Source organism: Plectropomus leopardus, chromosome 2 (genome assembly GCF_026936395.1).
Source record: "Plectropomus leopardus strain MGB_pleo_1.0 chromosome 2, ASM2693639v1, whole genome shotgun sequence".
Classification (NCBI taxonomy): domain Eukaryota; kingdom Metazoa; phylum Chordata; class Actinopteri; order Perciformes; family Serranidae; genus Plectropomus; species Plectropomus leopardus.
Window position 1 is genome coordinate 15,467,177 of NC_142177.1, and position 25,732 is coordinate 15,492,908.

The window sequence follows — 25,732 nt, forward strand, 5'->3', positions numbered from 1 at the left end:
TTCAAAAGTTGGCTTAAAATTTGCTTGACAATTTAATGGAAACACAGCTATTGTAACATCATTATTTGATACAGTGTGTCTTTAAAAATATAAATTATCGCCACTTGGAGCAAGTTATTGACCCTCCCGTAGGGAGTGAATCGATGTGGAATACCATGTCCCCAAACTATAAGGGGCGCTGCTTTAATAATTTAAGAACGGGACAGCAAACACCCGCAAGGGCCAATTTGTCGGTTTGCTTTTGTGACAGATGTCATGAGAAAAATAGGCTTATATCAGAGGTGACATTCATTGCAAACAGCCACAGGCAGAAAGATGGCTTTTCTTCTGATCCAGGCAGATCTCGGCCCGTATTCCAAAGGTGTAGATTCCTGTGATGCGAGGTATTTACCAATAAGATTTTCATTTTGTGAGAATTGAATGTGGAAGGGGTGTTGTATTTAGCCTTTGACAGACATAGAATAAATCTAGAGAATGGTAATAGGCAGACTACGGAGTAATGATGACTAGAGACAAAATAAGGGACAAGCAGAATGCTATCTGTGCAGATGCCATTTTATACTTCAGATCATTTGGCATGCCACATGCATCACTGGATTTATTGAGAAAAAAAGTTATTTATACCTTACTAACCACTTAATTGCTCCCTCAGGATAACAGAACATTTAACATAAATATCAGGTAATCTCTAGGTTTTTTCCTGTGATGCACCTTGTAATCCGTTACGCATTAGTCTTTAACCAGCTAACAGTGATTGACAGCCAATAAAATCTCACCGCCCTCTGTGGAAAGAAAGATTTGTGATTAATTGCTGCTTCCTGTACCAAACATTCGTACAGAGCAGGTTTATTAGCCACAGGGGAATAGTCTGGCAAGATATAATTGTTAAGTTTGACACAGTGTAGGTAATACTGGCTTATATAATAGGATACATCTCAGACTTGGGCCACCTGACATTTCCATTACCTCTATCTGAGAGGTTACCTGTTCACACCAACCCCCTCACTGGCTTTGTGGTAGTCTTTCTGCAGCAGCAGCTGGAGCTCCAGGAAGTGCACATTCTCTTCTGTTTCGTTCCTCTCACATTAAGATGAAAAAAAAAGATGTTTCCATGTCATGAATTCTCAAAGGAGATGACTGAAAGGAAGAAGTGAAAAGCTTGTGAATAAACCATTTGTCTGCTTTGTTTAGTTTACTGTGAACAAGTATCACTGCAGGTCAAAGCACGGCTTTCTGAGCTGTGATTTATTTTATCAGTAGGATGACGACATCAGGGCCCAGGAGGGGGACACAGGCTTCCCGCCCCAGTTAAAAACAGCCACTGATAGATGCCATAAGGAGTGCATTTAGTTCATACCGTAAACAGGGCTGACAATGTGTGTATCTGTGTGAGAAGCAGACAAGTCCAGCCGGATTATTAGGCATTGTATGTAAGTAATGGACTGTGGACACACCACCTCCTGGCAGTGTCCTTCATATATTTTACAGCTTAATGCTGTAAATCATTGTTGTTAAAGCATTCAGTCAACTTTTTTTTTCTTTTAAATCTTCACTAGGCGTAAGCCCATAGTGTATCATGTCTTTGCTTGTGAGTGTGTGTATCTATCTGTAGGCAGCTAATATTGTATACTCCTGGACCCAGCAGCATAATAATTTATGTGCACATTTATGGCAGTTGTTTAAAAAGTTCTTTTATTGACTGTTTAAGACTGTCCCTGGCTGCTGACTTCTCATATCTTTTAACTGGCCAGTAGATATTAGCTCAGCTAAAACATCAAGCCTTATAGTCTGCATCAGGCCACATTTTGGTCTTCGTTGTGGCTCAAAAATTTCCATAAAAAAGTTTGGTCTCATTTTGAACTGGAGCATATGTAGATTAATTCCATACCTGATGTGTTATGATCCAGTTCAGTTGGGCACATCACAAGGTTAATTAAGCCCAGTTTTCATTATCTTCACCATAATATTAACTGTGAGAGAGCCGGTGGTTACAAATCAGTGGGTGCAGCCGTACTGCCTGGTTTTTGTTCTGTCTTCCGCACGGTGTCATACTACACAGGGAGCATTTCAGAAGCTAAGATTTTGCCTGCCTCTTTTCATACACTGGCAGATTTTGTTTATTTAGCTGTTCGATACTTGTTCTTCTACCATAAGTGAGTAAATTTGTTGTGCATATAGTGCTTTTTAAGATTTGTCTGTTTTAATTGTGTTTATGCTTAATGTTTTCTATGTTGTTTTGCTTTAGCCTTAGAAAAAAGCTAATACTGTTCCAAGTCCAGTTCAGAATGACATCGACTGAAGACTTGTGTTTTTTAATCATTGAAAATTAATTTATTCTTATAAAAAACAACACCTTTATATTTCACATACAGTGTCTGTTGGGCGCAGAACTTGATCTGCTTTGTCAAAAATGGAAGAAGTGTATATTTTTCAGAGATGCCTCTCAAACAAGCTGCAGCTCTTGTGTTGGAGTTGTCTAGAGCTGCCGCAGTCAGCTAAAGCGGCTGCCTGGCAGAGATCTGCGCTCTACTGGCTGCACTTTTTTCGTTTTTTTGGCAGGGGGCATGCCTGTTAGCAGATATAATCAGTTTGTGGGTATAGTCAGCATCAGCAACCATAAAATAGGGTTAGGTTGGGTAAAAAATTGATTTATTTTGAGATGCATATAATACAGACCACAGGAATCAATGCTGTTGAACATGAATTCAATTCTTTTTGTGTCACAGCAGCCTCCGGGAGGTCTAATCTAAGCGCCTACTCTCATCTCCAGCTGGGTTAAGACAGCATGCCTATAGTGCAGCATGCCTCTCACATTTACACAGCTCACCCAGGATTTAGAGTACAGAGGATCATAGAGAAGAGTTGGACTTGTACCAAGCCTGTTTTATCAGTCAGAGGCAAAAATGTCTTCATCTTACATTTTTTTCCTATTCCAAGAAACATCTCTGAAAGGCCTTACTGAGACAGATAACTGAGCTCAAAACTTTAGCAGCAGTGCACAAGATAACTGACTGGTTTACTCAATTTGATTCCTCTTCTTCTTCTCCCTTCTCATTTTTAGTTATTGTTATATGTAACATATTTTCTTATTGAAAGTATTAAGGAGTTCTTTTCAGCTTACACACTCATGACACATTCCTTAGTGAGCTACCACAACTCAAACAATTTTTTACTTTTTCCAGATTTTTACCAATTTAACTAAGAAATTGATTGTTATATGTTAAAATATTGACATATTTTAGAGATCAATAGAATACGAAAATAATATTCTCTCCAGATTGTAGGAGTGCATTCCTCTAAATGCATGCACAATTGTGCTGTTTGTAATGTATACTGTACTGTATGTACAAGCAGTACAATTGCGGACATTATGTAGCACATTCTATGGCTATCAAAAAAAACCATTTTATTTTGTGCATATTTAACTGCTGGCTTAGAAGTTTTTAATCAGAAAACAGGTCATGGATTTTTGTCTTAATTTAAGTATTTAAGTAGTTAATAAAATCGATACATTCATTTTTTTCTTTTTAAATAACATTTAAAATTTTAAGATGCTCATGTCAATATTTTTATTTCATCAGCAATGGATTAAATTACATTTGTAATGTGAAAGTGGTCAGTTGTTGTGGTAAACACCAAGATTAACATCCAGGTTTCCTTAGCTCTTTGAAACGTTTGAGCATTTTTCAGCTAATTCAGCTTTTGGCTCTTTTTGGCTTTTTGGGGTTTTGCGCTTTTGGACTTTGGGCTTTTTGCCTCTTTCCCCCCTCAGGGACCCCTGCTTGTGCTGCAGCCCTGAGATGCTCTGAGCTGCTGTTTATCTACCTTGAAAGAAAGAACTTTGGAAACAGCCCGTGCTGCACGTGTTTTTAATGACGATTTAGAACCAGAGGACTTTGCACGAGAGAGACTGTGAGACAAAGAGAGAATTCGAATGAGACGATGCCTGATAAGCTGTCATCATGATCTCATCTCAGCCACATGAGGTGTCAGAAGATGATCCAGCTGTTCATGGAGAGAGAGAGATGGACGAATCAAATTCAAGCCGAGTTTGCAAAGTTCAAATCGACCGAGGCCAGCCACTGCACGAGCGTAACTGAGCTGCCCGTCCAGTGTCCTCACAAAGGCCAAACTGCAACTTTCCAGAGCGAACCGTTTCCCTGGCATCGAGACTTTTGAGGAAGGTGAAACTTTCCTGTGCCTTTATGGGGTTGATGCTCTTAAATGCTGGGGACACATAGGAAGTGTTAGACTGAGGTTAGGATCTCCCATTAATGCAATTATGGGTTATTCTCTGATCAGGCCTCTTCTTTATTTTTCCTTACATGTTTTATGGGATAGGTTGCCTCTCTGCAGTTGATCAATGCTTGACATTGACTTTTCTTCAATCTTAACTTTTCATCTGCTCGATCATCTTGCACTATTTCAGTGCACCTGATCGAGTCCAGATGTCACATCTAACTCAGTTCCCCACAGTATTTCACATATAATGCTCTTTAAAGGGCCTGTTCATCCCCCTAAATATATTTTTCCTCTAACCTGTAGTAAGTGTTGGAGATATATATTCGAGAGAACACAGACATCTCTACGGCAGATACCTCCCACACTCAGCAACTCACACCGTAACAGTCCAGATTTATAAACAGCACTACAGCTAAGAGAAAAAAATTTTAAGTTTTGGGTGTAACTTGCCCTTTAAAGTGTAACGACATTTTGGTGGACAAGTTCTGCAGACCGTAACATGTGAGTGTGCAGTTAATTTACAGCTCAGGCTGAATACATTAAAATTGTCAAGGAAAAGTTAATTACATTTTTTTAAAAAGTTTTACAGTCTGGTAAGATTTTTTTTTTTTACCAAGTAAAGGTTAGGCAACTAAATCCCCAACAGAGGTCTTATAAGTTGAGACTTGACATTTTCTCTCTAAAGGGCACCTTTTTTCCACAGTCTCTGCATAACTACAAATGTCTCCCTCCCGTTTGCTCAAGCGAGATCATGAAGTGTAGATCTGCCAAGTAGATGGGGCTGAGTGTCCTGTCATCTTTCATAAGGGCAATGCTCTGTATGAGTTATGCACATGTCTGTGTGTTTCTGCCATGGAAAAGTCAGACATCCTTTGTGATGTGAGATGATGATGACCTTCATCAACACCAACTGGTCCTCACACTCCTCTCAGTTATAATGATAAGCCCAGGAGGATGATGTCTCCACTGTTTGTCAGATTCTTGACACTGAGTCATGCATTCAAGGAATATTTTAAGTCGGATAAGATATGCATTTTTCAACATTTTTTGCTGCTGTTGTGGAAATAAATCATCATCATAAAGACCATGTTTAATAGCAGTTTCTATAAATCTAGCAGGGGTTGATAAATACTCAACCTCTGAGGCATTTTGTAAAGAAATTGCTGTGTATTAGAAGCAAGATGAGCTAGATGAAAAACAGCATGCCTATGAATGCACTCGTGTTTGCCTATTTGTCTTCTCTGCAGTCAATATTCACTCCATTATAATACGGACACAAAAGACACTGGTTTCTTGCATTTACAGAATTTGAAGATGTTTGTATCTCACTGTATTGGCCTCATAATCAGATGAACATTTTGAACTTCACCCATCATGGCATTGACTGGAAAAACAGCCAGCTCAATTTTATCACATGTATTGAGACAGGAAAGTCCTTGACCGAAGTCACCTAAGAGACAGGAGAGAGGTAGATCTCAAATACGACCCCTTGGTGTAATCTATGGTGGTGACAATAGTGAGAGTTACCAAGCAAGCATATTATGATTTTTTATTTTTGTTTGTTGGGATATGGGGGGGGGGGGGACTGAAACTACACCTACACCTTTTTTATTGTATGATCCATCTTCTCGGTAATGCTGTTATTTTACCAGAGCACAGCTCAACACTGTCGCTGTCTAATTGCAGCCTGTAACTTATAGAGACGTTTCAATATTTGTTAATTCAAGGAAACATATGCATGAAGAAATGCATCACCTAAATACCATAAGTCTTAAAAGCGTTCACATTCAAAGCAATGCTTTAATTTATAGTCTAATAAGCATAAGCTCTGAATTTTGCATAGAGCTCATTTGAATGACAACTTTCATTGTTTGCAGGATTTCTTAATGAGAGTATGATGTCCATTACTTAGTCCATGGAGCATCAGTTTTGTCTAACTTTTTTAAGGTATGGTTTTTATGTAATCTACTTGTTTCTAAAGCGTTGATGCAGTTTTTATGTGGATGTTCTGGCTGCAGGAATCCAGGTGGAACTACCTGTTCACCTTCCTGGCTTTGCCAGCAATGCTGCAGCTGTGCGTGCTGCCCTTCCTCCCAGAGAGTCCTCGCTACCTGCTGATAGAGAGGAGGGACGAGGCTGGAGCAGAAAGAGGTATTGTATGGACCACAGAAACAAATATACCATCCCTCCCACTCAAGTACGTCTGCTGAATGCACACAGGCTGCCACACTGGAGGCTTTCATGCCTCAAATACATTTGTGCTAGTAATGTTTCAAGAGCAAGTTTCTGGTCTGTACACCAATCACATCCACACACATCTGGAGCCCGACAAAATGATTCAACAGGGGGGCGAGTGTCAAGGTACCATTGCACATATTACAATATTATATTCAGGGGACTGATAGAGTTGTTTAACAAGACTGCACACTTATTGATTACCTCCCATTGCTGAGATTTGTGGCTTTTACAGTATTTTATGATGGCCTTGGCTCAGCATTCACAACAGTGTTTCGTGGGTAAAACTTTTACAGGATAGGTTTAAAGTATTTCAAGTCTTTCTTAAAATAACATTTAGATGCCCATGTGGACATTGAAATCATTCTTCGTAGGATTTAGGATTACAGTGCTTTGTACGTAGTCCTGAAAACTCTGTCGCAAAAACTGAGCCGAAGCTATAATCCGTCCCACAGGCTCTGTCTTCATAAAACCTTTTAACATTTCAGTTCGCTGTTATTTATCACTGCAGTCAGCACTGAATGACTGGTGTTACAATTTCTTGTTCCTAACTGAGGTCAAAACATGTTACACATTACTATTTCTTCTTTAAGCAGACTTAAACTAAACAAAAACAAAACGAAAAAACAAACAAACCCAGTAAAGCTAGGGACACACTGAGCTCTCAACTCGTAGTAACTACTGTAATGTTTGATCTTTTTAAATGTTAAAATGCCGTGACAGAAGGAACAGCATGGGGTTGTAAAGGTTTAGCTCAAGCTGCATGTGTAAATGGAGCATGTGTAAAAATGTGAGGTCAGATATGACTTTGATCTGTTTAGTCTCTGGGGTGGGTTGAACTCTTTGATGTCCATGTCCATACATTATAGATGGGACTCTCTGAAGGGTTTGTTGCTTGTGTTCTTTGTAATGCAAAACTGACTTCCTGAGTTCTTAGCCTTAAACAAAAATGTTGTCCTCACATACAAAGTGTAAAACACAAAATTTCATTTGATTACTGTCATTTAAAATGTTGCATTATATTCAGTGGCTGTTGCAGTAGTTTAAATTACAGTTTAATGTTGCAGCTTTACAGTATAAGTGGAGCTTACTCTGTCCGAGATGATGAAAGGCTCGGCAGAGCTACAAAGGTGTTAGGAGTTGTTCTGATTGATTAGACCTCACTCAGGTTGAGGCTGGATGAGGCTCTGCTGAGATTTATGAGGTCACCAGATCCCATCAGTAAGAGTATTACATTTGTCCCATACTAACCGGTGCATGAAATGTGTCATGCATAATTATTATATGCCCACACAGTGTTGAGAGGAGAATAATTAATCTATAATCAGCAGTGCGGGTTAATGGGTGTGCAGGTCCCTTTGAACTTACACATGATCAAGGTCTAGTTCTCACCTACATGGGTATTTTTTGAGACAGTGTTTTTCTTGCTTAATTTTCTAAAAAAAAATCCTGACCACTTAAGCACTGTTTGAAAAAAAATCTGCATCCAAATGAAAAAAATGTTGGCAAACAAGCAGTGAGAAAGAAGAAGATGTTTGCCAGCCTGAAAAAAATCCCAAAGCTGTTTTCCCTGTCTAAAAGTGTCCTGACCATCTTCACTGTGGACTGAGCTTAAACAAAGGCCAATTTTAAGTGACCTAAAACACAGTTTCTGTTTGGACTAAAGGTCAATATGAATAGAAAAAGCTATGTTTCAAAAGATATCCCTGTACATGTGGACTAGGCCTAAAATAAGTTTGGATGTCTGAGAAAAAACAAACTTTGTGGTCAAAGCAGAAGCTGATTTGGTAACGATTATGATGAAAAGCCATCTAGAGAGCAAGACCCCTTGAAGCTCATCAAATTGGCTGTTGTTATAACCATATATTAAACGGCCATTGTGTAGGATTTAGGAGCATCTGTTGGCAGAAAAGGTATAAAATACTTATTTATGTGTGTTTTCATTACTTCAAATCACCTCAAATTTCCTCAGAACAAGCAGTCCATACCTATTTTTTAACTTACCATGCACATTGTGTTTGCTTGTCAGGCCTGTCCCGAATAATCAGTATTAATCAACAGCGGGGTTCAGGGTGGGGGTGGCGGTGGTTAGATGATAGACATCATGCCGACACCTTGCGCCCAAGAACTTCACCGTCAGGTGTGGAGAAGAGACCGTGTGCCATGGAGCTTCAGTGTTAAGTGAGAAAGAGCCCAGTGAGCCTCCGACTGCTTGACAGCTTTTTGACACTTTGTAGTTTATAAAATTAAAAAAAAAACTCCGACAGTTATCAGTACAACAATCTGTGTCCAGTGCTCTAAATTATTCTACTAAATTTTGTTGTGCATCTGAAAGGATAAGTGTCCTCATTTAATGGAAGATATTGAAATTCTCCTGTTATGTGCTGCATATGTTTGCGTTTCGCTGCTGCTCACACCGACACAGATATGGCTCGACTCAGTCTATATAACCTGTGAATAACCATGGTGTAAAATGATCATTCCTGTCACTGTTTGTGTGACAGGTGCAGCAGCAGTATCACAAAGACTGAAATGGCATTTGTCCACTGCGAGAAAAAAAATATGAATACCTTAAATGAAAACCAAACACCTAGCCGATTAACGAATACTCAGAATAGCTGAATATTTGGGTTGAGCCCTGTTGCTTATTAATGGTTTTTATGATTTATGTTGAACTTTCTAACTTTGTGGGATGCAGTTTGTCTTCAGACTTTATGTTAAAGTGTTTGGGATTCAAGGATGGTGCTCACACCTCTTTTGATGGAGCACTTTAATTTTGAGCTCACTCTTTCTCGTTTTGCCATCTGTCCTTGTTTATAGCTGCCCTCGCCAAATAAATAATTAAACTTTGAGTCTGTTCAGCAAATTGGAATCAAGGAAATGCACTCTTCCTCTCTTCTTGACTGACACAACTGAGAAAAAGTAAAGTAAGCAAGACAAGAATTATATAAATCAACCACATGTTAAGTTTATAGGCATGACAAAAGTTTTATGTCAACGATTTCAAAGTGATGCTGAGTTCTGAATCTGTTTAACTGCTCTTGAGTTGTGTCAACAGGTGCTTGAAAAACATGTTCCTCTGAGGTGTTTTTCTGCGAATTAGACACATGTTGATAATAACTGGTTGTGAGAAAAGCTCCTTAAGGAAATCATGAGTGGTTGGGGAAAGAACATTTTGCCGACATGAGTCTACAGCGCTGCATATCCATGTTGTTGGCTTGTGTTGCAGCGCTGCGGTTGGGGAATTGGCAGCACACACAAATCTTGAGGGTGGCCCTGTAGTGTTGTATTACCATCATACAATGTCCGACAGGAACAGCATGTTCTCTTGCACCCCATCCTGTGTCTTGTCATGTCGTATATCTGTAGTGGTGCTGCCCTTCATTTAAAGGTTACAGAGGTTCTATACTAAAGGCTGTCATTGTGATGGCCACACAGTGCGTAATTTCAGGAGCCTTGACTCCAGGGTGTACAGTTTATGTCTTTTTCAGCTCTGAGTTTACTAGTGAATACAAGGCATGAATATATGTTTGGACAAAAAAAAGATTTGACACAAGGTGTTACCCTTTCAATGCACCAATTCAATAATAAGACGTCATGCATTACAGTATGTGCTTCTTTCTTTTACCTTTCTCTCTATAATTGTCGTCAGATTGACTGAAGGCACAAGTCCAAGGTTACTGGTCTTTGACTTGCAGTAAAGTATGGCATTGAATCTATTCTATATCTGTCAGTCCCATTCTCATGAATGTGATATCTCAAGAACGCAAAAAGGGAATTTCTTTATATTTGGCAAAAATGTGCACTTGGACTCACCAATGAACTGATTAAATTTTGGTGACCATAGGTCAAAATGTCAAGCTGATTGCGACCTCTTATTTGTCATTCTCATGAACAAGATATTTTGAGGTAATTTCTTTAGATTTGGCAAAGACGTTAACTTTGGGTCAAAGATGAACTGATTCAGATATGGCGGTCAAAGGTTATTATGGCCTTGCCAAACATAATTCTGGCCATAACTCAGGAATTCATTTACTAATAATGTATTTTTGTAATTTGCGCAAATGTCAAATAGAATGTAATGATGAATTGATAACATTTTATATTCAAAATGGTCAAAGGTCACCCTAACTGTGACATAATAATGTTCTTCAAAAACACTTGTTTGGCCATTCTTTGATATTATAACTCAGAAACAGAGTAAGGGGCCTTTTTGGCTGATTCCTAATTGGTGACACTACTCTTGAAACTGCGTTGTCTATGTTTGTGACCCGGGCGCTGTGTTGAAAACAGTTGAGCCAATATGAAGCACTGCGCACTTGCCAGAGCAACCTTTCTAATTTTATGGCTAAACCGCACACTTAAAATGTTTCTGAAAACAACACTGATCAACGCTGCCTAGTTTGACAGTTTGACTGCAGTTCACAAGTAGTGATTGACAAGATTGACAGCTGCTTTAGAGATTCCTTGTTTTCACTGCCTTTAATCTGCTGATACCAAGTCCAATCCTATTCATATATTTAACTAAATATTGATTAAATATATTAGTCCCATTAAAATAACATCTCCTGACACTGACGTGAAGAAGTCAGCCATGAAAAAGAATACAGAAACACTCCGTCTACTTGCAATTGTGTAACGGAGTGGAGGGTCTTCCCAAATTGTCTCTGGCTAAGTACAGACAGCGACTGCAAAGCACTTAAACTCGACAGCCAAGTTTAATTTTAGCCTGCCAAAAGTTACTCATGGTTTCAGCACTGAGAGGCAGGGTATGGAAAACCCAGTCTCCAGAATAAATGATGGCATTGTTTTTTTCTGCAAACTATGGTTGTGTAACATTTCCACATTATCAAGTATGTTTGTTGGTCTCAAACAATAGTTTGCTGCTTGGCAGCTGTCAGGCAGAGTTGTCACAACATCTATCATCCCTTCCACCTTCTGATGACAGTCAGCTAAAACGCATCCCTACTAGAAATGTTGATATGATTGCTATGAAACTTACAAATGTTTCAAACCAATCATATCAGCATATCCCTGGTTTGCAGTACCATACAGTGCCAACATTTTCTTCTTACAATTGGTCTGATTATTGAGAAAAGGACTTTGCACTATTTTTTTTAATCTTTTCTTGTCTTGTTGACAATAAGAGGAATACAGTGTACCTTTACCCTAATTTTTCTGTTTAAAATATCCCACTTACCCTTTAAATCCAAGCAAAAATGCCTCTACATAAACTCAGTTCCTCCATTTTAGACTCTCTTTAAATATTGAATGTGTTTCATTTTTGCCAGTTATGCTATAGAATTGTTTACTAAGTGCTCTGCTTGGCATGCTGTGAGTGCTCAGGTCACAAATGTGACATGGATTGAAGCCTCACTGTCCTCCTGCAGGGAAAATAAAGTGGGTTGGCTCCATGGGGACAATGCCACTGTTGCACATCCCACCACCACCATCATATTAACATCAATATCATGACATGCCACTGACACTGACAGCCCCAGTATGATTCTGGATTAAAGTAGGTTTCCATAGTTTCTGTCAGCAGGGAGAGGAGATTGGATACCCATTTACATGTACTCATCTAGGTGATAACCGTGTTAATGTAAGATCTCATGGTGTGCAACTTATTCTGGCAACAGAGGATCATTTCAGCATGATGTTTGTTTTTCTGTTCTTCACTCTGTTTTCTTCTTTGTTACATCACTGTATATTTTTAATGTGCTTTTTGCCATTTTCAAAGTGCTTAGGTGCTTGCAAATATATGTTATATAGAATGTAGATATTTTACATTACCCGAGCAGAGGCGCCATTTTACTCTCAGAAATAATGTAACTGCACATACAAGCCCATTCTGTATTTCTTTATTTAATTCAAGTCAATTCAATTTAATTTATAAAGCCCATTATCACAAAACACAGTTAGCCTCAGAGGGCTTTACAGCACCTTTACATCCCCAGTAGATGAGTCCTGCTTTCTCTGTAATTGCACACTGTTGTGGAATAATGTTACAGTATGTGATGAGTATCACTCTTTAGTTTCCTTTATTTCCTTCTAATAGGTGCAGAACGTACATACCAGAATCATATTTTGGACAGCTGAGGGAAAATGTGGTTGCAGCAAACTTGTAAGTTTTAGCCTTGTATTTTTTAGAGATACTTTTCCGCAACATGCAATATAAAAATCCAGCATTTTGTATTGTAGCATTAACAGTTGTTTTTGCACCAACAAATATGTAGCCCTCATGCATTGCTAAACATGCCACCCTGGAGACTATGGACCAGATTTTAGTTTGCCAGGTCTTCCTGTCTCCTGTCTCTGTGGTCATTGTCTACGCTGTGCATCATTCCACTCCCACATCCTAATGACATGCTTTTAGTCCCTGTTGGTGTGTAGAGATTTGCTATTCTGGATTGTGTCCTTAGCCTGTACCCACCTCGAGTTCTCATAACCCCAGGGATTTACCTGCACAGGAACAAGGATTAGAGCGAGAAAAGAGGTCTCTTCACACCCACCTATTCCCTCTAGTCCATCACATTCAAGTAGAGCAAGTTCAAACAACCTTCAACCGGCCAAGCTGCTCAGCTCTGTACACAGCTCTGTGGCCGCTACCACCCTGTGCTGGTGACGTTTTTTGGAATTAGAGAATGTGTAGTAACAATCTTTGGAGTTCCAGCTGTCCGATCAATCGCGAGCAGCACCATTGTTTGCGAGTACTTGATTAGCACTCATAGCTGTCAGTTATGATTTCAAACCCATCAAATAATCATGAAATTACTAATTTAAACCTAAATAACCAGAAAAATGACCACTTGGACATACAGTAGCATGCTAAGAATTACCTAAAATAACAAAAAACATCTTCGGGAAAAATATATTTGACATGTACTTTGATCTCTTAGTCTGGCCCATGTCCCATTTACTGACATGGAGGAGGTGGGCTTCATGAGCTATACTGCAGCTAGCCACCAGAGGGCGATCTGGATGTTTAGGCTCCACTTCTGGGAGGCCGTTACGACCTCTTTTCGTTGCATAATAGGTGGTATTACTATTATGAAGGGTGTTGTCGTCTGTGACCAGCATTCAGCTAAAGATGGTGCAACACATTAGAGCATTAACTTCTCTAGTTGGCAGATAGAGAGGGCTGCATTGCAGTAAAATGTAATATTGTTTTGATGAATTTAATTTCCCAGAAGAAGGATTTAAATTGAGAACATGACGGGACCAGAATGTAACTTGAGGCTATGCCAAAAATCTGTTTGTGCACTAAAGAGTTACACTGTGAAGTTTTCTAATCAGTTATGTTTACATTCATTGTTTTCATCAACATGCAATGTGTGTATCCTTGAGGCCCAACAAAAAGTGTTTGATGCACTTCTTCATCCTCATTAAACATTTGTAAAGATGCAAAAGCACAACAAAAAGTATACATAAGTGGGACCAACTCAAAACATTGCTCATTTGTGCCTTTCTTGGTCAATAACTCAACGCAGAATCTTTGATTAAAGAGTTGGTAGTTTATACACACGTGTTTTTTTAAATAGTGACAATATAGAAGGTGAGATTACACACAACAAATGTTTTTGGCCACTCAGACTCATCAGCATCGTAACTGTTACATTTTTAAAGTATTCAATTAACAAAGCTATGAAGTGCTGTTTGTAAGCCTATGTATTCTCCACCTCTAGTAGTCTACAACTCAACAGCTGGGAACTTCTAATATCCAGACAGATCATGTACCACCCTAGGTCTGCAAGACTACATAACCCATAGTACTTTATGGAACCAAAAGAGCCAAAGAAACAGGAATGATTTATGGCTGAAATACAGATGACACATCACAGATAACACAGGAGTGGGACCAAGTTTACTCATGTAGCTACAGAGATCATCACGTAGTTTAGTCTTAGTAAGTGTTCAGTTTTGAACTAGTTGATTGATATCTATTTATATATATATCCTTAATTTAATCAGCTAAAAGACTCATTGAGATTTAAAATCTCTTCCAAGGGTGACTTGACCAAGAGGGCAGCTTAAAACATGGTTACAACAATAAATACAGACAAACAAATACAGCTATATTATGAGGATCTGTTGTCATTTGCTATGAAACTAATCCTCAGCTTGTTTGATCTCATCATGATGGTTGTTTTATTTGTGGATATTTTTAACATTGTGCATGCGTGTGTGTGTGTATGTGTGTGTGTGTGCATGTGTGTGTGTGTGTGTGTGTGCGTGTGTGTGTGTTTGTGTGTGTGTTTGTGTGTGTGTGTCAGCCTTCCAAAGGTTTTTGGGAAAGAAGGATGTGTCCCAGGAGCTGGAGGAGGTCCATGCGGAGGCTCGTGCTCAGGACAACCTACACGCTGCCTCTGTTTTACAGCTGCTGAGGAGCCCAGCTGTTCGCTGGCAGCTCATCACCATCATCATCACCATGGCCTGTTATCAGCTCTGTGGCCTGAACGCTGTAAGATGCAGTTCTTTTCTCTGATTGTCAGTAAAATGTGTTTTTTTATACTATGTCACTGTGTATATTTACCAAACATTAGTCATATTTTCTATTTTAAATAAATTGATAAATTGATATTTATAAAAAAAAAAAATTAAATGAAATTTAAAACAATTCTGACAAGAATCAGTAATGCAAAACTTTGGTAAAAATGTGATAGATAGCCAATACTTTCTTTCAAGAGTATTTGCATGACAAACATGCTGCTTAATAATCCGCCAGAAACTCTCTAGAAGGTGCACTGTTATATTTCAAGTCACACCTCAAAATTGTCAATCAGTTTTGGGCCTCAATGGACGGTTTTGTGAAATGACCATAGCAAGAAAGTGGAAAATGATTCCTCTTGGTGGAATGAGGAGCAGACCTGGGCGGTGGATGCAGTGAAGTTTGGCGGTGAATGGGGAGGAGGAGGGTCGGATCTGTTGGTCCTGAAATGACAACTGACAGCAGCAAAGAGAAGAAGGGTTTATGTTTGACAGCAGAGATATGATTGGCTCAGGGTGATTGTGGCAAAATCTGATAGGATTAGATCAGTGTGATGCCCCATGCTCAACTGAGTAGAAGCTGGAGTGAGGCGGAGATGTTTTGTGAATGAAATGAGAGCGCAAAGAGAGTCTTTATGGCTGCACCTCCACTAAACTTAATTAGTTTTGAGTATAAGAAAAAGCATCAAACTGTCTCATTCAATTTAATAATCACCAGGCATGTAGGATTGTTACACAAAGAATTACTGGGAAATAGAAAAACTTGGCTGTGCTGTCCTATAACAGTCCTATTAGTGACAAAGTGACTCAGTGTCAGTGGATCAGGTGTAGCAGCACATTGCAGTGCTCCCCTTGGTGTATGCACGCACAGCTGTGACCATATATATATTGTATGAAAAAACAATTTGCAAATGATATGTTTCAAAATCACTTTCTCCATATGTAATTTTTATTTTATTACAAAAGGTGAAAAAGGTGTAAGTATTCATCATAAAAGAAGAGGTACTATGAGAGGCTGTTTCATGCTCCAGTTAGAGTGGATCAGTCTCTTTAGGTTTGTGTCCAGCACCGCTGTGCATGAGAGCCTGCAGGCATGTGCGAGTCACTCTGTCGTGCACATTGTTGACTGGAAGAGATATTTAATCATCCTACACCTGATGTGTTGCAGTGTGCTTGCTGTTGTCCAATTATGGACCAGACCCACTCATTTACTACATGGATGCCATGAATACTTGTGAGGAGAATTGTTGTTGCTTTTACTTTGCAATTTGTTTTCAATCCACTGAACTTTGTCATTTTGTATCTGTGAAAGGTGCTACACAAATAAACTTTAGTTACTTACTTATTTCTGCCATCAGGTGCTTAAGATAAATAGAATGTCAACAGTGAGATTAGGTTATTTAAATTCTAGCTCTGTAAGTAATTATGTAAAAAAAAAACCCTCAGTGATAGGCAAGTGTACAATTTTAAAAGTTAATAAGCTCCAAAGATGTTCTGTTAAGTGTGTCTGGTTCTGCCAGCAAGAAGGATGCAACCGAAACTGGTCATTTTAAAACTAAAATTCCTGAATTAGAGTGGGCAAACACACAAATTGAATTTTTATCTTTACATCAATTCCCTAGTCTGATGAACATCATAAAGAATAATATTTGTGCTTAATCTTTCATTATCAAATTTCCTGCTTTGATAGGTTGATGGATTTCTCAGTAATAAAACAGAAAGCTAGAAATCACAGAGCTCATTCGATTACCATGGAAATGAACATGACTTAATTTATGTACATCCTCTTTACGAGAAGACAGGAGTTTAATTTAGATCACTGCAGCGGTCTTTATTTGATTTGCTATCGCCATTAGACCTGTCAAATTACTCTAGTAAATACCAGGAGAGTGAACTGGTGATGTTACAGGGGCTTGTTGTTCTGCAATGACACTGATTGCAGATTCTGAAGTTGACAGCTGAGAAATATTTCCGCAACCTGTGTAAAATCATCAGTTTATATGTTAACATATTTATTTATTTTTTTAAATAGATCTGGTACTACACGAATGGGATCCTACGGGAAGCAGGTTTTGCTGAGAACGTTCTCCCGTACATCACACTAAGCACCGGGGCCATAGAGACTTTGGCTGCCATCATCTCGGTGAGTATTGCTACTTTCAATCTTCCAAACAGGTCTGACTCAGGGCATAAGGCTGTTCTTGATATAAATAATCACAACGTGCATTTTGTTTTACTTCAGGGGTACGCTTTAACTTTATCTGTCATTAACATCTTCACCTGTCTGAACCTTTTTCTTTTAACCTGAGCTTTCAGAGGTTTGATTTTACCTTCATCATCTTTTAGATATTGGATTACTATCTGGATTTTAATAAAAAATACTTCCACATTAGCCATTGCTATGTACTGGAGGTCTTTGCTCACAATTGATCCTTTAAGGAAATTTCTCTTTTCATAATCTTGATAGGGCTTATACACATGCCACTTTTTTTTGCATCCTCACATCCATTGCTGTTAATGTTGGTCACGGCACTTAAGGGTTCTTGAGTATTGATTGATCTTGAGTATTGATTTTTCAGGGCGTAACTGCTGCGCCCTGAAACAGAGGAACAGAGCAACATGCACCGCACGTCATGTGATGAGGAGCAACCAATTGCAGCTATCTTTCCTTTCTTGTGTAAATACCAGTTTAAGGTAAATATAGAAGAGAGGTTTATATTGTTAGTGCTGGGCTGCCCAGAGTTTTGTAGCCTATGATCTGTCCCACAGACAATATTTTAACACATATTAAAAAAAAAAAAAAAACAACACCAGGAAGACTAATTCACAACTTTGGATTTCTGGTAAGTAGGCTGTTATATCATGCAGGTTATGGTCTTTTAGCAGTGTCAGGAGCAACCTGCCTCTGTGCCCTTAAAAGCTAGCACAAAGTAGGCACAAGAGTAGCACCAGAGACTGTTGATAGACTGAGGTGGCTCACATTAGATTAATTACCTGTATCTGTGTCACGTGTGTTTCCTCACTGTCCCATCCCTTTAAGAGATTAGCAGCAGCCCTGAGTCTATTCATTCCAATGGGATTAGTGAACAAGACTACAGATGATGATCGTTCGCTTAGTCTCACAGTCTCTGAAGTAAATGTTGGACCCATGTGTCACAAGCCCCAGCCCTTCTAAATACACTGATACTGAAATGGCATTTTTTCAAACAGATGAATTAGGAGAAAATTAACTTTGTTCGAGACATGTTTCTGGTTTTGCAACATACTGTCACGAGGTTTGGCAACAGCTGACATCAGGTGATACAGATATAATCTAGCAGATAAAAAACAAACAGCAAGTGGGAGTGAATAGCATTTTGTATCACAGGCGCAGCTTGTAATGAGGTCTCTTCTGTTCTAGAGTACTTTTGGTAACAATCTGACCTTGGGTATTAATTGGGTATTACCTTGGGTAATAATTAAGTGAGCGTCTCTGCTGGCAATGTAGCATTTCACTTCGGAGCAATATGTGATGATTTCCATGTAATGATTAATGTACACAACATATTAATAAAAACTATAAAACATGCAAGAAATCAATAATAAACCCATTATAGAATTAAACCACTAAAAAAAACACTATTCTGACATTTAATGTATATATCCTAACACACAGCAGTACTGTGTACCCTAGAGCTGACTCCGGCTTCAGTGTTCTTATCGCCATCAAATCATCCATTCCCAAGCAACAAACTGCTTTGACGCAAAGTGTCCACACAAGACAAAAAGAGTCGACCGTCTGCTGTATTCAACAGAAATCCAGTTAACTGTTGCTGTAGGAATGCTGACCTACTGATGACACCATGCTATGGTTCAGATTACACTGAATGAAGTTGAACTGTGCAGTCTGTTATCTTCTCATGCAATAATTACCTTACAGGCTGAATAATTTCCTCACGTCCAGTCACCCTTTCTGATGGTAGAAATACATATTTCTTTTCGCAAAGATTATTATTTGGCTTCTGCCTTTATGAGATATAGGACAGCTTAAGCATGAAAGGGGGAGAGACAGGGAATGACATGCAGCAAAGGGCCGCAGTTCAGAGTTGAACCTGCGGCCGCTGTGACGAGGGCATAGCTTCTGTACATTGAGCGCCTGCGCTACCAGGTGAGCTACAGGGCGTCCCAGAAATATATATTTCTAAGGAATCTTTCATGAATCTTTAAAAAATATAGATATAGAGGTTGCAGGGCCATAGTTTCTTGTCAGAAATGTTCCTTCAGATTCCAACTGTATGCATGAGAGCTAAAATGCTGAACTTTGCTAACTGGTCACACTAAAGCTTCACGACTGCCACAACTCGTGCACATCATTCATTTAGACTGCAGTATTGGGCAAATGAAACGTCCTTTCATGTTACTGATTTATTTAAATTATGTTGCTGTTGTCTGGACTGGTCTAAAAAAGCACAATGAAGAGACGAGCAAGATAGAAAACTGTTGAACCTGCATTAAAAGCTATTTTTGACCTTTTAAAGTAACGTGCAAATAACAAGTTAGCAAACAGTTAACTATTTTCACAGGGCCTTTAGGAAGTGTACTGGGCTTTGATGCTTTTTGGAATTACAGCTAGACGTGATATCACTGGGCCCAAAATGACATTTTCCCATAGACTTTCATTGCCAAAGAGATGTCTGTAAATTGCTGGATACATTTTTTTGAGCATCCCAACTCCACAAAATTACTCGTTTCACAATCAGAATTTGATTCACTTGGTCTGATAACTTTTGGAAAGATTAGAGGAGCTGCAAGATTAAATAATTTTGTCCCTGTTCAAGTTAGCAGAGCACTAAACTGGATGTAGCTGGTTCAGCCGGCGGAAGTCTCTGGTGCGCTTACTCTATGGGCCCAATGATGTGGAAGCAGTGATGATCATTCATGTAACTTAATACGCAGCAGCTGACTGTTTTTGGTGTGATGCACCACTGAGCAACTTTCAGAGAAGTGAACAGGGCCCCACCTCAAACGCTGTACCCAGGTGTCTTTACACATCCACAATTAACACATCCAGACACAGAGCAGCATTAGCATTCTTTCAGAGTCGGGTTTCAGAGAAGCTGATGAATCTAAGTTCAACATTCAGTCTCCTTGTAGCTCTGCTTTGGTCCTCACTGACTCAACAGCTGCTGTTTGTTGATGGGCACATTGTGTACAAGGAGTCATCAAACTTTTTAATTGATCTTCTGTGCTCTTCAGGTGCAATGTCATTGTAAACAGAAATGAACAAAAGTGATTTTCAATTTCCAACCACTAAACTCAGGGCTCTTAAATTGCTGGGAGTTTTTGGTAAAAAAGGGCCATTAATTTTGCAGTTTACGTCTGTTCATCAGGATGTATTAACTGTGCTCCGAGAGCTGCTTTTCCAATAAGAATGAAGTACAAAATGCTGTGGGGAATGCACACTGCCAACTCTCTTCATTTAATTAGTGTGTTAATGCCCTTTCTGGGCTGCTATCTAAGTCTGGGATTTCTATCAGCACAAGCACATTAAAGCCTTTTATCTACAGCAGTGAGAGGACCCCACTGAGTGACTTAGCCGCCAGGTGACTGACTTCATATACCACTGTGTACCTAACAGATATCAGCTCTCTCTCCAGCCCTGCAGCATCTTAGCCTGGTAAGTCCTTCTTGATCATGTGGGCTCAACATTCTGTTTCTCTCCTTCTTGTCATTTTGAACTTGCTCCCAACAAAAACAATTTCAATCCATTTCAGTGTTGTCGGGCTAATCAGAGACACTCTGTAGGTGAACACGCAGGTAGCAAATCAGGGACTGCGTTATAGCTGATGTAGCATGTAGGCCGCTGCTTTCACAACAGTAATTGCTGCCTCTGCAGCAACAAGTGCTAACTCTAACATTAGCAGAGTAAACACACCGATAAGTGAAGTAAATTCAGTAATAGAGTCATTAACAACAATTAAACAACAAGAGGATGCGATTGCAGAGTTTCTCAGAGGAAAAGACTTTTTCGCCATATGTCTGACTGGATTTGGCAAAAGCTTGATTTACCAACTGGCTGTTAGTGGTGTTAAAGATATTCCCTGGTACAAATACAATGTTTATTGTTGTTTTGTCACTGATGCTCTGATGGAGGAGCAGATAGGAGAGGCTGCAAAGCTGGGTATCACAGCCATGCAGATTGGTGTTCACAATGCTTCAGACAGACAACAAGTGCGCTTCCAGCTGGGACTCTGCAGGCCAGAGGTAGCTGGTTGCTGAATGAAAAATGCTGAAGTATGCTAGGAACTTCAGTGTACCAAAAAACCCTCATGGGGATTATTTTCAATGAGGTACATGTCACACACACAGGGCAAATTTTATTAAATAATAATTTTTAGACGGTTACAGTTTAACTGACACTGTATTTGTGTAATAGAGGAGCAGACGTTAGTACTAACATAGGAATGGCTGAAGGAGTTTGTCTGTCAAAGCAAGTGCTCCCGCCCACTGAAGCTGTTTGTGTTGGGAGCGAGTCCAGACTGACACAGGGAGAGAAACAGAATGTTGAGCTTACATCATCAGGGTGGTTTTACCAGGCCAGCAGCATCTCTGCATGAGCTGTAGCTGCCTTTACCACCAACTGCCTTTAAAGTTACAGAGAAGTCGGAAACTATCAAAATTAAACTTGCCTATCCATGTGTTGTAGAAATATGTCTTAGCTGCTTAAAGGGGACCTATTATGCTTTTGGCAGAACGCACTGCTCCTTATCTGCCAGAAACAGCTCGTTTGAGTTTCAGTGTTTACTTCCATAACTTGGTGACATCACAACAGACTGGGGTTCCAGCTGACCAATCAGAGCAAACTGGGTTTCTCCGGAGGCGGAACATAAGATGAGACAGACAGAATTGCTGCAGTCCCCCAAAATACAGATATTACGAAAATGAGCATAATAGGGCCTCTTTGACTTTTGCTTGTTTTTGTTTGTGGTGATGCCCTTTTTATATATATATATATATATATATATATATATATATATATATAGCAAACAAGATGCCATAACCATAAACTGCACAAGGGTTAATTTGTAACTCAGTCACTGACAGACAGAATTTCCCTTGGGGAAAAAGCAATGTATTTGACATCTTTCATTCTGAGAGCAACCTCAAGACTTCTGCAGACCAGTGTTAATATTTAATTATCATTGAACGGAAACCATTTGTATGGGCCTGATGTTCACAATCACTTTGACATCCGGTGAGAAAGATTAATTTGATTCCTTTTTTCAGGAGCTTCAAATATTTATGATATTCAATGAATCTAGAGACCTACCTTTAAAATGTAACTTTTTAAGTTAGCTGGCAAACATTTCAAATATGAGTTTTAATCCCGAAATCCTGGGCATTAAAACATCACTGTGTGTATTTGGCTGCAGCTCCTACCTTTTTCTATTTGTAATGCCTTTACACCACACATCCTTTCAGAAGGGGAATAAATGCTTACGATGGTAAGCTCACTGTGTGCAAAATCTGAGGAGAGGAGAGATTACTCGTCTTTTTGCATCCCATAGTTTTGGTAATAATGGGTTTTACCCAGGCATCGAGTACACCCAGATGAAACCATTTCACCTTGTATTGCTCTGTAGGGAAATTAAGATTGGCACTGAGATTACAGACAAGACAGAAGAAGAGGGCTGTCACTGATGAATTGTTGCTTGAAAAATGAGAATGTTATTGTGACATATTATGTTATATTATTAGAAGTAGGGAACATGTATTGTCCAATTAACTTCCATTTAAAGAGAATGCCCCATTTTAAAACTTTAATGAAAATAACTAGCCCATATTTGCTGAAACTGTCACTATATTGTGTTTAAAAAAAAATATATATATATATTTTTTACACTTATATATATATATATATATATATATATATATATATATATATATATATAAAAGTGCAAGACAGTCTATGGAAAAAAATGATGTCCTCCAAAAAAGATGAGATTGAGTCATTTGGATGTAATTTTGAGGAATTGCCATTTCTGAAATGTGTGAATGATGCCTCCAGCTTTTCTACCATGCACCATGATCACTGAAAACAACATTAAACAGCATATGTGACTGACACACACTAAACAGCCTGTAATGCAGAGAAAATGTCCTTCACAGGTCTTTGCAATAATCAGTTTATGCGATAACTGATAGAAATGTGTGCTTTAATTCAGTAATCACCTACCCTGCGTGTAACATCATTAAATTGTCCTCGGACCAGGACGACGAAATGTGTCCTCTCCTCCCGAGCTAATTTAACACCTTCTGTCTTCAGCATCTTATTAAGGGAATCTTATAGTTGCTTGTGGCAGTTTTGCACCTCCAATACAAGGATATTCATTTCTTGTTCCAGGTATCTTCATTATCAGAGGACTGTAGCATGGAGAGCACAGATTTTTAAGTGGAGGAAACTGGTTGCAATGGAAACAATAAGTGTGTTTGACTGTAAGTATGCTAGACTTTTGGTGTCACTCTGACAATGCATGCTGGTATGGGCTCCAGGGACACTGAGCAAAATAAGTGCATGGACCTTTTTATTGAACTAATGTATCTTTCAGTTACATTACACATGTGGACATAGAAAGGTCACTGATGAAATGTGTGATTAAAAGAGGATTGCTGTTGACTGAAGTAGCAGCAGGAAAGTGAAAGGTGCAACACAGACTGAGCACAAAGCAAATATAAGCCCTGCCATATTTGTTGTACCACTGTGTTATTTTAACACGAAGAGCAATAGTGCTGACACTGTCTTTGTCTTTGGAGGGTCTCTGTGTTTATGTGCGACAGTTTAGAAGGACTGATTTTAATGTAACTTCAAGGGCCAGATGTATAAATGAGACGTATACACCAAAACCATACACACCATACAAATCAGTTAAATGGTATTTTTTCATTGCAGGTCTTCACATTGACAAGACTACTGAGTGGTTGAGCGTTCACAAATATCAAAATGCACACGGGGGCTTCAAAGCATGTCTACATTCATTTGTGGCTACCTGTGGGAGTGAAAATAAGGCACATTGATGTGCAAAAAGTGCATCTGGTCCAAGTTGTTTTTTGTTTTCGAGCTCCTTTTGTGCTCGAAACACATCTCATGCGTTAATGGGGAGATGTCATCCAACTCAAGATAACAATGAATTTTGGATGCTGCCTGGAGTAAAATTTTATCTGTTCATGTCCCCTTGCATCTGTTCATATCTTTCCATTGGCCTTGTGTGCGTTCGGGCTGCCTTTGAATTTTGCATCTCATTAATTCTAAATGCGTCATTAAGCAGCAACCAGACTTGTTCATTTTGCTTCTATTAGGCTCTGTTAAACTCTTTATTTTTATATTGTTTTTTGGTGATCAGGATATACTGATCCTAACACTTTAACGTCTTTGTGAAACACATTATAAAAATGAAAAAACAGTCACAATATATGATTAATAATGTAAAATGCCATCCACTGACCTCCTGCCCTCCTTCCTGGTGTCCTACTGGGCCTTCACCTTTCACTGCGGCACACTTGTCACTATACGGCTGGCTAAAGCACAAGAGCTGTGGAGTGTGTGCCACCCCACATTATATCACACACACATCCGGTCGTGTCGTCATAATCTGTAGCCCTTTGGCAGGTTTCAGTCCATACACAAACAAATTGTCACAAAGTACAAAATCTGACCTTATGGTGGCAAGAAAATTAAAGAATAGTAATAGTCACACTAGCAAAACTTAATGAATGCTGATGGATTTTCTAGCCTGACTAATTCTGCCTGTGGAAGTTGTTTTTCCATGCTGTACAAATACGATTATCTGCAAATGACTTTCTGTGCAGGCAGGAACACAAGCCCTGATGTCTCCAGCTCTGCTTTGACTGCAGAGCAGGAGTAATGGAGGCAGAGTGGCAGCTTACAGAGATGGTTAGCACAATCGAAGACGCAAACATATCAGTATTCTCCTTAAATATATTTGTCCTACAAGGTAATATGGTTGCTGATTGTCACACAACAGTTGAAATGAACACAGTCAAAGCGTCATTGTCAGTGTGTGTTTGTACGGCTCAGTCACCAGTCTGACTTCTGTAGAGTCTGTCCAGAAGTGGGTTGCGTTTAAATTGCACAGCGGCCATTTATTCCAGTTTCATCAGTAGTTCGTAGTAACGCTTCATGTTTAAAATCACAGACAGGCTTTCAAAACAGGGTAGTAAACAGTAGAGAGCAGAATGGAGGCCAGGTGACTTGTTTTTTGTACTTATTTGGTCACTCTTTCAAACTCAGTGCAGACATAACTTTGAACGATGCTTGAGCACTGTTTGGATGGAAACGGACAGTATTTTGTGGCAGCCTGTTATTGCATCCTATACCAGCAAAGGGACTGAAATAAGCATGTAGACCCGGGTGGCATGGTTCCTCTACTGTTGATCAGAAAATACTAACAACTACTGCAGAATCCTTTGTCCTGGGATTGAATGCGGATTGTAAGATTTTGCATCTTTCTTTCAGCAGACAGTGATGTTTTAAACACATGTCGAGTCTCTTTTGTGCCCCAAATGCAAGCATGATGCCTTGTTGGGTTCAGCATGATCTCTGTCTAAAAAGGACTTTTGATTTGTAGGCATTAGCAGGAGATTTGAGCGCTGTAACAGGATGTCTTTTAGGCACCTATTACCAGTTCAAACTCATGGAAGCAGTGTATGTGGATACTTGAGCGTGAAACAATGACTGTTTGACACACACACATAAAGGAGTGAATTTATG

General features: G+C 39.2%; 1 protein-coding gene across 3 annotated transcripts in view; it reads left to right on the forward strand.

Annotated features, from left to right (window-relative positions):
- slc2a9l2 (solute carrier family 2 member 9, like 2) overlaps positions 1-25,732 on the forward strand; it is a 133,142-nt gene that overhangs the window by 55,111 nt on the left and 52,299 nt on the right. For all 3 annotated transcript variants that reach the window (XM_042495739.2, XM_088086366.1, XM_088086371.1), the window contains 3 exons: positions 6,261-6,393; positions 14,751-14,938; positions 16,997-17,107. In XM_042495739.2, the coding sequence (XP_042351673.2) occupies positions 6,261-6,393; positions 14,751-14,938; positions 16,997-17,107 (432 nt within the window). The remainder of the gene's footprint in view (positions 1-6,260; positions 6,394-14,750; positions 14,939-16,996; positions 17,108-25,732) is intronic.